General features: G+C 27.1%; 1 protein-coding gene across 1 annotated transcript; it reads right to left on the bottom strand.

Annotated features, from left to right (window-relative positions):
• Positions 1 to 1,352: 1,352 nt before the first annotated feature.
• LOC105362114 (aconitate hydratase, mitochondrial) lies at positions 1,353 to 9,579 on the bottom strand. Its single transcript, XM_011499463.1, has 10 exons — positions 9,340 to 9,579; positions 7,808 to 7,962; positions 7,401 to 7,567; positions 6,751 to 7,094; positions 5,351 to 5,762; positions 4,742 to 4,944; positions 3,283 to 3,571; positions 2,755 to 3,028; positions 2,236 to 2,584; positions 1,353 to 1,824 (listed from the first exon to the last, which is right to left on the bottom strand). Exons 1-10 carry the CDS (start codon positions 9,370 to 9,372, stop codon positions 1,687 to 1,689), a joined length of 2,364 nt encoding a protein of 787 aa, XP_011497765.1. The 5' UTR covers positions 9,373 to 9,579; the 3' UTR covers positions 1,353 to 1,686.
• Between the last annotated feature and the right edge of the window lie 7,275 nt (positions 9,580 to 16,854).

Genomic DNA, 16,854 nt, shown 5'->3' with positions numbered 1-16,854 from the left:
AAGTGTATAAACTTAATTAAATTTCGTCATTACTTATCAAGCTCAGTTGAAATTTAAATTATTTATTCCAATATTCACAAATACAATAGTAAATTATTTAATACAATAGTAAATAAATAATATTAGATAATAGATTTTATATATAATAAAATTATCTTCTATTCTAACATACACGTAATCTGCTTGGAATTCAATATACCATTCAATAATCATTATTCAATGATTCTTATAAAAGAATCGATGTAAATTGAAATTAAAAAACAATACTATTAATTTCTATATGCAATGTATGATGTAACACGCAACTTATCCAAAAGTATAAAAATTCTATTACTGAATTTTTTATTGAATGTAAAAGAAAGATAAATATAAAATACATAAAATTATATAGATTATAGCTTTATAATAATATTATTATAAATATTACATGAAATAAATGTAGTAATATGATTATAAAATGGCTTTTTTTACTAATTTTAAATTCAGATTAAAATAATTTCAAATCTATATTATCGAAAAAAAAAAAAAAAAAAACTTTTTATACCATTAATATAGTTATGTAAATTTCTATAACAAAAATAATTTATATGTTTATATACCTAACATACATTTAATATAAAATTACTCGTTCTTAAAATTATTATTTTAAGTTGTAATATTATGTAAAACTAATATTATTAAATGTTAAGGAAATGAATTAAAAATAATTAATATTAAAATATTTTGTTAATCCTTTATTTGGCTTTATTTTACGCAAATATTAACAATGATCGGTCATTCAATTACAATATGGATACTCGCAAACTGGCACGCAAGTGCGAGAATGATAAAACTGCTTACATACAAGTACGTGTATAGAAATCAAAAAAAGAAGTCGCGGAATTTATACATTATATACTGGAAAGAACTGCGACAATTTTTTCAATGCACAATTAATTATAATTACGTAAAAGGTTCTGCTTCCCTTAATAAAAAAATATGTACATACGATGTGTAAAATTCATAACGACATAAAAAAAAAATAAGCTCAAGTTTGAAAATTGACATTTCTATCTTGTAATCTGGAGTTTATCAATTTTTCAGATCTAGAAATAAGGACAAACTTTCGATTAACAATTCGTGATTAGGTAAATTTGTTCTCATGCGTCTTATTTTTTACATTTCATTTAATTTATTATTCTTTATAGATTTCATAAAAATTCTTGTTTATCCGAAATAATAAATGAAATTTCATGTTCTTTACATATTTTAATAATTATTATGAACTTTGTTATTGGATGCGCTATAAACCGTTCCTTTTAAAACAATTCCCATACATTGATTAATTCATGAATGGCAATTTCATTTTTTTTTTTTTTTTTTTATTTTTTTTTTGAAAATTGATTACCTTTGTACATATTTAAAGAACAAATTTTCCGATTGACTTGTCAACATTTTCTATTCATTCGCTTAATTTCTTTGCTTATTACAATTATTAACTACATAATTATTTAATTAACAGCTCATTCAGTACATCATTTCCTTTGATGAATCGATGAATTTGATAACAATTTTGAAAAACCATCAGTAGGAAAGACAATGCGTAAAATCATTGCCGCGATCAATTCTTCTAATATTAATGAGCTCGAAACGTAACTGTTTGAAATGTCTTCGTTATGTTACGTGATCTCGGAGCACTGATTTGATTTATAAAGAAGCAATTTCTTTCATGCGATTGAGCGCTGAACCGGCTTTAAACCACGTGATTTGTTGTTCGTTGAGTGTGTGATTCAGAGTAATGGTATCTACCTTGCCATCTTGATGTTTGATCTCACATTTTAACGGCTGCAAAGAAGTACGTTAAGTAAACATTAATTGCAATTAAAACTAATAGATTGTGCGTAATTACTTATTTACATGAAATCGTATCACCAAAAAAAAAGCGTCGATTTAAACTTGCTTCTAAATACAACTAAGAACACTGAATACAATGTTAATAAATGTTAATGACAATTTATAAATATTATAATTTGTATTGTTTCATTTCCATGATTATTGTAAAGCTACAAGTTTTACCGGAAATTTGACATATACAAGTTAGAATGGAAATAAAATTAACGTTCAAATATACTTCTGTTACCTTGACTTTTAATGCTACATAAACTATTGAAACTACTTAAGCAAAATAGTTTGTAATTGTCAAAGTATAAAGTCGTTTTAATAATCTATAATTTAATAGAGCAACAATGCTTGTACCTTTCCGGGCGTGAGTTCTTTGAGTCCAAGGAGACTGATTTTATCAGACGGCTGGATTTTGTCGTAATCCTCGGGATTGTTGAACGTCAACGGAAGCATACCCTGCTTTTTCAGATTGGTTTCGTGGATTCGTGCAAAGCTCTTAACAATGATAGCGTAACCCCCAAGATGGCGTGGCTCTAAGGCTGCATGTTCCCGAGATGAACCCTCGCCGTAATTCTCATCACCAATGGCAACCCACCTTACTTTCTGCTTCTTGTAACTACGGGCAACGTCCGGAACCGTGCCCCATTCGCCGGTTAGCTGATTTTTTACATTATTTATCTTGTCGTTCTCGGAGTTCGTGGCACTAAAATAGATTTGGATTTAATTGAATTGTGCAACTATAGAGGAAAACATTTAATAGGAAGTACATTTGTGAACTTTTAAATAATAGTACTCAATAGGCATACCGCTGATTATGAATTACAATCTCTTAACTTTGTAATAATAAGTATAGCGATTCAATTTTTAATTTACCCAATGAACAAATTGTTAGAGATATTGTCCAAGTGTCCACGGTACTTTAACCATGGTCCAGCCATGGAAATATGATCGGTCGTGCACTTTCCTTTGACTTTAATTAAAATAGTCAAGTCGGTTAAATCTTTGCCATTCCACTTATCGAATGGTTCTAACAATTGCAAACGCTGCGACTTTGGATCAACATCAACTCTAACTTGTTGTCCATCGGCTGGCGGTGCATCGAACGTATCCATTCCTGGATCAAAACCATTGGATGGCAACTCATCACCTAGAATAAACAATTTTAATTAACGACTAAACGATGGATATTGCATATTTTAATAGCCAAATTATCTACAACAACATCTTAATGTACTTTGAGCTTACATTTCTGTTTTCTATAATAAAAATTATTATTCAGTTAAAAACTTTAATGAACAATTACGTTAAAAAGAATCACAAATCCAATATAATAAGCTTAAAGTTCCTTTAGTGTAATAACATAACGCTTTACTATTAAAAAGAGAGTTACACTTTATTTACCGTATGGGCTATCTAAAAGGAATTCTTTCCCATCTTGACCCTTAAGTTTGTCCGTCTGAGGATTAAAGTTAAGGTCTCCAGCAATGGCTAATGCGGTAACTAGCTCGGGACTGGTTACAAATGCATGGGTTTCATTATTTGCGTCATTACGACCAGTAAAATTTCTATTATATGATGTAACAATAGTATTTTTATCTCCCTTCTTAATATCCTGACGGTTCCATTGCCCAATACATGGTCCACAAGCATTTGCAAGTACGGTACCTCCAAATTCCCTGAGAGTTTTAGCCTGAATATAACAATAAGAAGTAAATTATTTTAAAAATCTTAATAACTAAGAAAAAATACACATTACCTAGTACTTGATGTTTTTGAGACGCGAAACGTAATGTTTTTCTGATGATACGATAAACAATGCCTACAAGAGTTAAATTAACTGTTAGTAGAATGGCTTTTTATAATGTGATTAAATAAATATGCTCAATCTACATTACCAGTAAACACATAACACTTTTTGGTTTTACATTTTTTTTTTTTTTTTTTTTTTTTTTTTTTTTTTTAATAAATCTTTACATTTTATTCAGAAATTCGTTAGGTGGTATTTGTGGGTATTATCTATGTTAAAAGAGAGAAAGATGAGATTTAAAATATGAAAATTTAGATATACTTAAATAAATATCTAAAAGTTGTAAAAAAAATTTCTTATTACAATAAATTTTTGAATATGACGGTTTAATTAGCTATTGAAAGAGAATTGAAAATTTTAATAACATTTTAATGATGATTTTTGTCGTCGATAAGATAAAAGGATAAAAAAATTTGTTCAAATTTTTATAAATATTGCATGGAAAGAAAATAACATTTTTGTGTCATAGTTATTTTTAATATCACCATTATGAATTGGTTAGATTTCAAAAGCAGGAAAATAGTTTGTTGTAAAAATTTTTCCTCAAAAATCTATAGAAATTCTAAACATTAAATTTCTAGACAATACACTTTAAAGCTTTCGATTTGCTTTTTTTTTCAATATCCTAAAAAGTATTTTTTCATCAATATTGAATCTTAATTAAACATATTTAAATTCACTTGAATTATTTCAATGAATTGTTATGAGATTAGAGCTGTCGGCAATGTAATTAAATACATAAAAAAAATCTACACATTATTGTTACAAATTGACTTTGTATTAAATTTACTGAATAACTTAATCTTACAGATATTAATCATTTTATTCACTCAATTTTATATAATACGCTTTTGTATATATTGTAGAAACGATTTTCATTATTTCGTCGAGAATTACAATTCCACAAAATACGAGTTATTTGGCGAAATAATATTTGTCATACATAGTTCTACGCGATAAACTTTTTGGCAAGTGATTACTTTGGCCGACAGAAATTGCACATTAGCCTTGTCTGTCTATATATTGTAGAGAAGGATGACAAACTATACTTACAATTCCGTCACGCTCAATGGTGGCACGAATCTGCTCCGAACCCGGGGTAACCATGAACGTGGATTTGGCCTTGAGACCATGTTTCATGGCCTGTTTGGCAATACTTGCACACCTGCCCATATCCTCGTAAGAGCTGTTGGTACACGAACCGATTAGACCAACTTTGATTTCGCTTGGCCAGTTGTTTTTCTTTGCCTCGGCACCTGTCGCAGCGATTGACATTAATCATTAATTATACGCAAGTAATTGCTTTATATATTTAATTCTAAATAATTTAAGTTTTTTCGTTATTAGATATATTATATTAGATATATTATATATTAGATATATTATATACATGGCTTTCTTATACTAAACTACTCTTAAGAATTTTACAATTTTTAAAGTATCTATTTATACAATTCTAATACTACATCGTTCCTACAATTACATACGACGTTATTTAAACAAAAATTATCTTATCTATTATATTATCTTGATTGTATTTAATTAACTTTCTGCAAACTCTAATATGTAGGACACGTTATCAAATTAAACACCTTAATTTTCCATTAAATTGTCAGATTTTGTAATATTTGCACTAAAAATACACTGTTCAACTTTACTCACCCAATTTCGAAATAGGATTGGCACGATCAGGAGTAAAAGGTCCATTAACGTGAGGTTCAAGAGTAGAGAGGTCAATCTCAACAATCTTGTCATACTTGGCATCCTGGTCAGCTGTTAAAAGGCTGCTCTTGAACTTATCAGCTTCAGAGGCGATCTCGTTACGATTCGTCGAATTAAGATAATCTTTCATTCGGTCGTTGTAAGGAAAAACGGATGTGGTAGCACCGATCTCGGCACCCATATTACATATGGTTGCCATACCGGTACAACTAATACTATCGACACCAGGCCCAAAATATTCAACAATGGCTCCAGTTCCGCCCTTAACCGTCAGAATTCCGGCAAGTTTCAGGATAATATCCTTTGGACTTGTCCATCCGGACAATTTACCGGTAAGCTTAACGCCAATTACCTTTAAATAAAGTTTTATTTGCTGAATATCACAATGAAAATTATTCGTCAATTGAAAATTGTATATATAAATTAATAAATACATTAAAAAAGTAAATATATAATATGAAAATTCATTATAAAAAAAAATAAAAAATAAAAATACTAAAACTAAACTACTAAAAATAATAAAAAAAACAAGATACTATCCAACAACTTTTCAAACACGATCAAATATAGTTGTTTCCAATCAAATAATTACATATTATTTTATTGGTATTTATAATTTTCGACAAGTCAATTAATTTCTTATATTTTATCTTAAATTTTATCAAATTTAATAGTTAAGAAATTATGATCAAATTTTGCAATAGAGACTAAAATGTTTACATTACATCATTCCCAGAAGATATATAAGGAATATAAAAAAAAAAAAAAAAAAAAAATTTTTAAATTGTTTAAAGTTTCTTATATAAATAATATAAGGTTAATGTAATTTTTGCAAAATAATGCAAAATAACGATATTCATTACCCTTCCTTCGATATAAAATTTTTATATTCACAATTATTAATAACATTTACACGGTTACATAAATCTATGATAATCACATCTATTCATAGGTCATGATCCTATAACATACAACTATTTATTAGTAGAATAATTCAATTTTTAATTTTGTCACTGATTATTTGAAAATCATTCAGCCAGATATGCAAAAAAACAGAAATATATTTAAAAATGTAAACACATGATTATTATAAAATTGGATAAAAATAAATGTATTCGAATATAAATAGAAATCATTGTTTCGAAATTTTTTCCTCATAAAAATATCAATAAATTAACCAACAATTATAAGCTATTTTACTTATATTTTGTATATCATTTGAAACTCTATAAGAAAGATTTAAACATTTATTTCATTTTATTGGGGCGTACGTTAATTTCTCTGAAAACTGAATACAATAAAGAAACAGACGTTGAAAAATGCAAATAAATAATGATTACCTTTGGGCATTTAAGTTCCCATGGAATGTCAGCCATTACGTCAACTGCATCAGCACCACCGACGCCAATGCATAGACCACCCAAACCACCACCATTAGGTGTATGAGAATCTGTACCAATCATTAAAAGTCCAGGGAAACCATAATTTTCAAGGATAATTTGATGAATAATTCCGGAGCCAGGATTCCAAAAACCAACACCATACTTAGCACCAGCACTTTTAAGGAAATTGTACACCTCTTTGTTAACATCTACAGCGCGTTTAAGATCTTCATCGCCGCCTAACTTTGCCTCAATTAAATGGTCACAGTGAATTGTTGATGGTACAGCTACCTTTGGTAAACCTGCAAGAAGTTCAATTTTAAATGTAATATCTAATCCTATAGACTTGTACAGTTTTATACAATACTGTTGTAATGTATTCTATGGTATTGTATTATAGAATATTATCATATAGTATTCTATAACATTAAACTCAAGAATTCTCATATAGTATCCTATAATATTATACGATTCTAGAAAATTAAATAAAGATGAAATGATACTTCTGTATGTTTAGCATCATATTTGTCAATAAGACTTTCAAGTTATAAACTAAATTCATAATGGCATAAATTTTGTTTATATTTTCCTACTAAGGTATCACTTACCAGAACTGATGAATTGAAGCATAGCCATTTGCGCTGTAGCATCTTGCATAGCAACACGATCAGGTCTCAATCGTAAATAGCTCGTTCCACGTGTAATATCTTGCTTGTCGGGTTCATCCAGGTGAGAATATAGAACTTTTTCAGAGAGTGTTAATGGTCTGTTTAATCTAGATAAATTATCAATTAAATAATTAGATTATGGTGACAGTATTAAAGTTCTGAAATTATCAGTAATGATCATTATATCTTACGTAAATACATTATAAATATTTAATCCTAAAAGACTATCATTCATTAAGTTGCAAATAAAGATTTATTAGTCATAATCTGAATCAAGATAATAATAAAATATCTTTAATAAAAAATAAGTAAAAGCTATGCAAACAAAATAATTATAATAAAAATACCTTTTTTTTACAATTTTGATATTCGCTTCAAGTTTATCGTAAGGTAAATAGCTAGTGTTATCGAATTTTGACATTGCTACTTTTGACGCAGCATAGGTGAGTGCACTTATGCTGAAACATCTTTGCTGTACTTCGGCAGCTAAGCCAGCAACTTTCTAAACAACAGAAATATAAATTTATAGTCAAAACAATCTTCTCGAACAAATGAAATATATTGTTAGGGCAAGGAAAATATCATCATAAAGCTTTTGATTAATTTCATCTTTATATAATTAATTTATATACTTATATAAAATACGAATATATGTCAGAAAAAACATATTAAAATTTTGCTCCAAATAATTTTACATAAAATGATTATTTGAAAAATTAAATTTCTTATATAGAATTATTGTAAAAGTTATCGGGTAAACAAGATAATCAATAAGAATTGTCAAAGTATGAATTATGAAACTATGAAATTAAAAATAGCCTAAACAAATACAGCATGACAATCATTGAAAGAATTATTAAATAAAAATAATGATTTTTAATACTTAATAAGACTACTGTCAATACTGTATAATACTCTAAAATTGTTTTATAAAACTTATTGTTCTCAAATGAACTTTCAAATTCTTAAATTTATAATAGCCGCTTCCATTTTAAATAAAATTATTAGATGTTTTATAACATTCTTGATTATATGCAATTTAAAAATAAATAAAATTATGCAGGTCACATGAAAACGGAAAATTATTAAATAATTATTAATTAGTAATGAAAATTTCTTAAATTTAAATAAACATTTCAAGGTAAAAACTTTAATGAAATTAACGAGATATGTGATATCGTAAACACTTCCAATAAAAAGAGCAGAAAAACTTGTTATCAAGATTAAGAATTTAAAAAATGAAGATAACTGACACGCGCATGCTTTGTACATTCTTTGCGAAGCAGAAAGAAGACAAAACATAACCTTCAAATTAAGTATCGTACATTAGATTACGCACGGCATTATATAACTTAAATATAAAATCCAACAAATCTTAAAAAGCAGAAGTCTCCAAACTCAAGAATTTCGATGAAATTATCGAAAAATAAATTTTGTCAATCAAAGCATTACACTATTCGCTCTATGCGTACGTATCCTGTCAATCCATCGCGAAGCATGCCAAGTTCGAAGTTAAAAATAAAAACGAATAAATAATGTCTTGAGATCGGTAGGTATTCAAATAAAAAGGCGTTATAAAGGGAAAATAATTTTAAAAATCCAAAGACTGATAATGACATGGCAAGATGTATTTATAGCGTTCTATGAAGGTACTCATGCCAAAGATAAATAGCTAATATGAAGTTATTTTTTGACCTTTACACGATAACTCTGAACGTTGAAAAATATATTTGTCAAATCATACGATTCGGAAAATATAATACGCCCGTTTATTTCTATAAACTATAATTGCTTTATATAGACTTTATAGACTACAGTGCCAAGTGATATGGGTATAAAGGCATTCTTCTTACAGCCCATGAAATAACAATCAACATACCTGTGCTTGAAAAATTCGAGTGCAGTAGGACATTATCGACTTTACTTTATATTACTGAATTAATACAATGCTTGAAATTTAAAAGCCAATATCTTTATAAACGTGGATAAATAATGATTAAATTTTGCCCTCTTGTCTTCTTCCCAGTGGCAGTCCTTCTTGAACCGGCCACCAGAGAACTGCTACTCGACTTTTTTCTCTTCTTCTTCTTGTATCAATTGTGCTATGACAATTGACCATCACCCACTTCTTTGCCTCTCCTGATGTTCTTAAAAGGAAAAGTCGTGCGCACGCGCATTCCAAGTGAAAATTCGATTAATTTTTTTCATGATATTATCGTATACGGGTAAAGTAGATATCTATTTAAATGCCACAGGCGCCAATAAAATTAGATATTATCTCTGAGAGATTATATTACGCACTACTCTTGTTGATATATTTTTTCACGTAAATATGTAATAACATTTTCTTGAATGTAAAATGCTGCTGAGCACAATCGTCACGAATGATTAAATTATATATTTGTTTATCCTACTAAATACAAGCAAATACATAAATAATACAGACTTCCTAATTACATACAAATTAATATACTTAAATAAACTATAAAATATTTTCTTTTAGTACACTGAGAGCGACATTAATTAAATTACATTATTATTTTCAAAATTCATGACAATGAAAAAAGACTATAACGATATTGTTGAAATTTCTAGTCGAATAAATTTATATAAACTTAAATAATTGTAGGTTTTAAAAAATACATAAAAAGCCACATATAATATAAGCACATTATTAATAAATATATTTATATGACAACTTGCTATGATAACAATTAAAACTTTATTAATTAATACATAAAATATTATATTTGTTTTATATCTACATTCGTTCCTTATTATATATATATGATTAAAAAGTAATTTCAAATAATATAATCATAAAAATTATATACATTTTTAATCACATATTTGAATTTATTAAAAACATTTAATGAAAAAAAAAATTCATTCATTTTTTAAAGTTAATATAATGTTATTTTTAGCAGTAAAATAAGTAAAATCGACTACAAAAAGATCTTTGAATAATAATATATGTATCATATATGAAAAAAATAAAACACATATTACGTGTTGATTTATATAATAAACTTAATATATAACGTATGTATATATTATTATTATATACTTAAAAAGTGCTAAATATTTATTTTAAATATCAATGGAAGGTTTATTGTAAGGTATTTATAAATAATAATTGAAGTCGCGTATTCAACTGCAAAGAGAAGTTGTTCGATTGCTGATATTTTAATTACTCGTCAATACAATTGCCGATACGTTATTTCATTTCCACTAAAAGTTATAAATATTGAATAAATTTTTTTATCTCTATGTTTCTTTTTAAATTTAAAAACAATAAATTCGTATAGACATACAATAGAATTAAATAAATGTATCCTATAACAACGCACCATTTATGTGGCAAATTTAAAACTTCCATCAATCAAAAAGCTATAACCGATATTTAAGAAAGAACTTGACTACCAAATGTTTTGTTACATCAACTAACCGTTTTATAGTTACAAACCGCCAAACATATTTGATCGTAAAAAATTTTTCTCAAGAACAGCGAGATACCTTTCTCACAGCTCTCGCAAGTGATATTTCTTTGAAACAGTCGATTTACTAAAAAAAAAAAAAAAAAGAAGAAAAAAGGCAGGGGGGAGGGAGAGAATGAAAAAACAGAACGCGGCTACACTCACGCCGTTACAACATTGTCTTCACGATACGAAGCATTCGCAAAGCGATAATGATAAAATAAGAGTAAATCATACGAGTGAAAATATACGCACACGTAAGTACAATAAAAGCGGGTAAATTTAAGTGGCAGTGGACGGGAGGCGAACGGAGAGTCTCGTTTTCCTTGAACCGAACCCTCGTACGATTTTCACATTATTACGAATATGCGCAAAGTCGAACTTCTGAACTGATAATCTTAATTTTACACCCTAATGTCTGAGTATCTTGGATCGTTTCATTACCTTTACGACATTTTTCTTTTGCTGCGACGATCAGTAAATTTACGTCCCTCATTTATCTTGCTTTTTGTTCATCGCAAAGGAACAATGCTTCCCTTCCCGCCCCTAACTGCCCCCTCCCCCCTCCGCCGCCTATCCAACCACTACTTTCATATTTACTTGTCAGTCGAATGTAAGCGCAAGAATAAGTGGGCTTTCGAAGAGCCTTGGCACAGATTTTTCGCATATTCGCCGTGAATGTCGTTATACGCATTATCCTGTGGCCCGGATAAAGTTTCAATTGGTCTTACAACGAGTTAAGTCTCGATCGACTTTCAGCGACTTCCGCTAACCGATATTTCGTAACTTGGGGATGACTCCGACGTTTGTCAATTTTAATACATCTTATTCAAACATAAAGAAGACGATTCTGATTTATGCACGGAGATAAATATTTTTAATGATGAAGGTGACAAAGGGTTATACCGATGTAATTTAAATGAATAATAGCAGATAATCATGTGGTTTTTTGCATACCCTGTTTCTAATAATTACCAATATCTTCAGAGAATTTTGATTAATAAGTTGAATATTTAACTGAGTTTACTGACACATTAACAATATAACAAATATAATAAAAATTGAATAAATGAGCTTTCGCGAGAAGATTTCTATTCGTTATAATTCATTACAATAATAATTAATGTAAAATTTTAGTTTTTATTGCTTTTCTGTTAAGCCATATAACTTAATTATAGTAATCAATTTGTACTATTAAATTTATTATTTCGTCTTCACATTATAACTACATTATTGTAAATATTTTATATAATACGTAAATACATTTGCTTTTGCTGCCCATTGAACGAATAAGGTTGACATAAGTAAGTTGAGTATTAATTTATTTATTTTAAATCGCTAATACTTGTATACTTGTAATTAATTAGAATAAAGATATTTCAAATTTTTTAAGAATTAAAATTATTATTATTTATTAAGTTGCTTTAAAATAAGTTATACCAAATATACCAATTATGCTGAATCAGAGTATAATTCAACTATAGAACGTGAACTTCTACCGCAAGAACAGATAATTATCCCATTGCCTTGTCAATGAAGAAGAAAACTTTATATCGGTTTCAATGGTCTTAGTTGCCGCGTCACTATGCAAAAAAATACGAGGTGAGGCAGATAAAAGAAAATTTTTAGGATCACCGAAGGATGCACTGCATCCTTTCACAAGTGTTTTATCGCATTCGCACGGTAGAGAAACAAAATACATTTGCTCCTTGCATAACTTAACACACCAAAAGTAAAAAGTAAAGGAAGATAACATAAGAAATAATAAATTAGAATATGTATCGAGTATAATGGGCAATGTAAAGGTGAAAAAGCATGTAAAGAAAAAAAGTGTTCTTAATGGAAACTGCCAATTTGATTGCATATTATTATTAATAAAGAATTTCTGTGGCTAATTTAAAATCATTTGGTTTGTAATAATTTGTTTGTCGAATTACGTGAAATTTATCCAATCTATCAGCCATCTGCCATCAAAATAATTTATAGTTAATAACATAATGAAAAGTTATTCTGAACTTTGTGTCTTTGTCTCCAATATTTTTGAATTATAATACTAGATAATGCATTTTTAAATGATGATTATAAAAATTTAAAATCAATAAGTGAGTGGTAAGCCTTTTAATTTATTTGTATAAACTAGTATAACATACGTATAAGATAGACAATATTCCTTTTTGTCATTTTAAGCATTAAGGTTTTGATGAAGAAATATTATCAGTAAATATGCAGTTAAATCATTTAAAACCTACTCGAGCCGAATTTTTCATTTTTACGACCAGTGTACAATATATGAATATATGAATACAATACAATATATGAAAGCTTTTAGTAACGTATTAGCTGTCTATTACATAGCTGTTTAAAATATTGTTTAACTTACTCTGCGAGTGTTAAGATAAAGCTGATAAAAAAACGCTTAAATTATCATTGGTATCATATAAATTTCTAATATATGTAAATATGAAACTATGTGCCCTAATCTGTCATATAACAACTTTGACAAGATAATGTATTTACTTTCTAAATTTGTATACAAGAACAAATGAATGATTAAATAAATAATGCACAATTTAGATTTATTTAAATATTAAACAACCCAAACCAGTCACAACAGTATGAAAATTAATTTATCGTTATTAGATATTTAAAATATTTAATATTTCTGTCGTAAATAATTTTATGACAAAACAATAATTTTACAGATATGAATTTTTTAAACGTCTATAAAATTCTTTTCTATCTGGTAATGAAACTAGTATTATATTGACGAATATGTATATTATTATTATTAATATTATTATTAAATCAATAAATATTAATACGAAAAAAAATTGTTAATACCAAGTAAACGAGCAGAATAGTGAAATCAATATAAAATTTTCTACAAACTTAAAATCAACAAGGTTATATTAAATATATCTGTTCTATAAAAAAAAAAAAAAAAAAAATATTAATGATTAATAGTAATGATCATTATTTATAGTATGCGTAAATTGCTATGTATACTAGTAGAGAATGTTAATCTCTTAATATAAAATGCTTGCCTAATTATATATTAATATTTTTACTGTAACGTGTGACGAAGAACTATTATGCTACTCAGTTAATTTTTATTTTAATGAAGCAATAAAATTGTAAAAATAAAGACGTTCATTGAGTCTATAGTTAAGAAATTTTTTTTTAATAACTATGATATTGGCTATAATTTTATTTATACTTTCAATTTTCTTCTAACAATATGGTTCGAGGTTAACCATAAATGATAGACAACAATTGTCTACCCAACTGCCATTACACTAGCTGCTTTCATACAATGTCTCGCCAAAATCATAAAGATCTCTATCATTTGAAGAATGGAATACCTTGCTACAACCATTGATCATTGCAAAATCAATAAAATTTGGAGAAATATTTTGTAAGCTGTTATTAATCCGTGCCAATTTCAAGGTGGTTACAGATATATCCACATCTAATGAAACGAGACATCTCCCAACTATATATTCGAGCATAAAAGTCATGATTATCAAATGAGATAAGCAATGATGAATACAAGGGTGTTTTCTCGTAAATATCTCCACGGTTATTTATTAAAGCGATTATGTTTCTATCATGCCAAAGCTAAAGTTGCTTTTGCCATAGGCTTCATTTTGCTTTGGGTATTGGTTCGTACCCGAGACTACAATTTTGGAATTATAATCCTACGACATAAATCTCGATATAAAATAAGTCAGTAAGAATGTAACGGCAGGGAGTGACATGAAGACGAAAGGAATGGAATCGCTACGATGCAAGACTCGATTTGACCTAAAATCACGATCGTAATGCTATAATGTTTTGTTATTTTCTTTTATCAGTATTACGCTCCTATTGCGACACTGTATTTACTCTAGACTACCTTATATAGACATTATTAATTGTACGAACCCTGGAAATATTTGATTGCAAAATAACATTAGTAATGTTTTAGCTTGGTTAAAAAAGATCCACTTATCTCGCTCACAAGCGCACGCGTACACACCCACACAAGAAGAGGCTGAGTGAGAAAAAACAGACTGGCCGGCAATAGTTAGTTACAGACGCATGCAGAAGTGTATAATTTATTAAACATTAGGATATAGTTTAGTAATCATTTTAGTAGAATTTAATTTAATAGAAACAATTCTTAAAATCAACATAATTTTTTTGTTTTCTAGTTTGAATAAAAAATTACGATTGCAGTCCCTAAAATCATTTTAAATAAGATAAAAATATTTTAAATAAGAAACTATGTAATTATAAATATATATATATATATATATATATATATATATATATATATATATTTAACTAATACGTAAAATAATAAAAATTTAAGAATTTATCTTTGTTTCGTTATAAAGACAATCGAATCGTAAAATTCATTTTGCAATAGTATTAAGAATTAAGAATTTTTAAGAATTAAGTTTAAAGTTTAAATTTATGTTGCATAGGAAACAAATATATATATATACATATTCATTTTATGCATGAAAAAACGTTTTGTGTGTTGCAATACTACGAGAATAGATCAAATCGATGTATCATATGTTAACGTTATAAATGTATAAGAAAAACATTCTTATATTTACATTTTACGTAACTTTAGATAAAAATTGAATATTCATCTTTAGAAATTGTTTAGTTAGGGCAAAGATCAAGTTTATCTAATCGTACTTTATAACTTTTAAGCAATTACAAATTCTGAGAGATTATATTATAAATAAATGTATAAAATATAATGCTGTTTATGTATCAATAGACATTTAAAGTTGTAACACTTATGTCATAAGTCATAAGTTATTTGTATATATTTTACAAGAATGAATAATTTTTTTTAAATATGTTTGCTTATTTAAAAATTCGAATATTTTTGATTTTAAAAAATTTCAGATGTAGACAAATTTTCATCAAATTGCAAATTATATATCAATCACATATTAAATTTAAAAATTTCACATTTAGTACTATCTCATGATGTATATCATACACAAGACAATTAAGTTATTTTATAATTGATATCAAGCTATATTTAAGTGAAAAACAAAATTATTAGATACCAAAAAAAATACTTTATATGAATTTCAAAGCTATACGAAATTTTTTATTTCTGTATTATGTTAAATATAATATTCGTTACACATAATTTAACGGTATTTGAAATTTTTGTAAACTGTACAGTAAATAATATAATACTCGATAATGATATTATCCAGATGATCCGAATATCGTTGGTATTAGTTAGTAGTAAATATTTTAACGTAATATAATTGATGTACTTGGTTCATTTACACTACTTTCCTTTTTATTAATTTTTATTTAAAGATATGAATTAGATATTCGATTTTTTGTATATTATAATATTAATAAAACTGCATTTATTTAGTCGATTTTTTTTTTCAAGAAAATTTGTTATACATTTATACCTGAAATTTGAAAATCATAAAACTTAAATTATATTAATTTATAATTATTTTAAATTATCGTTTAATGAATCGTTTGAAGAAAAACGAAGTATTTAGAGTTTATACAATATCTTATGCATAGCCAACGACTATTGAAATAAGCTTATAAGTTAAGCTGATAATTTTATCTCTTTACTTGTTAAACTTAACCTTATCATTATCTCTTATATCATTTTTCATGAACGTCACAACAACCTTACATTATACGAATATAATTATTACAACTAATTAAGATACGAAGTAATTATCTATAAAGTATCATTCATAAAACTCTCATTTTTAAGACATTTAAAAAGGTAGTCAATTCTAATTAAATGTAAAAAATATATATAATAGTATCTCATAAATAATTTCGCGTCAGAAACCCTTCCTACAATTTCATTTATTATTATCTCTTGTACTGATAAATCTTCACACGCCGGTTCAGACACATTTAAA

Source organism: Ceratosolen solmsi, unplaced genomic scaffold, assembly GCF_000503995.2.
Source record: "Ceratosolen solmsi marchali unplaced genomic scaffold, CerSol_1.0 scaffold35, whole genome shotgun sequence".
NCBI classification, from domain to species: domain Eukaryota; kingdom Metazoa; phylum Arthropoda; class Insecta; order Hymenoptera; family Agaonidae; genus Ceratosolen; species Ceratosolen solmsi.
The sequence above is the reverse complement of the archived record's forward strand: the minus strand, read 5'-3'. Positions and strand labels throughout refer to the sequence as shown.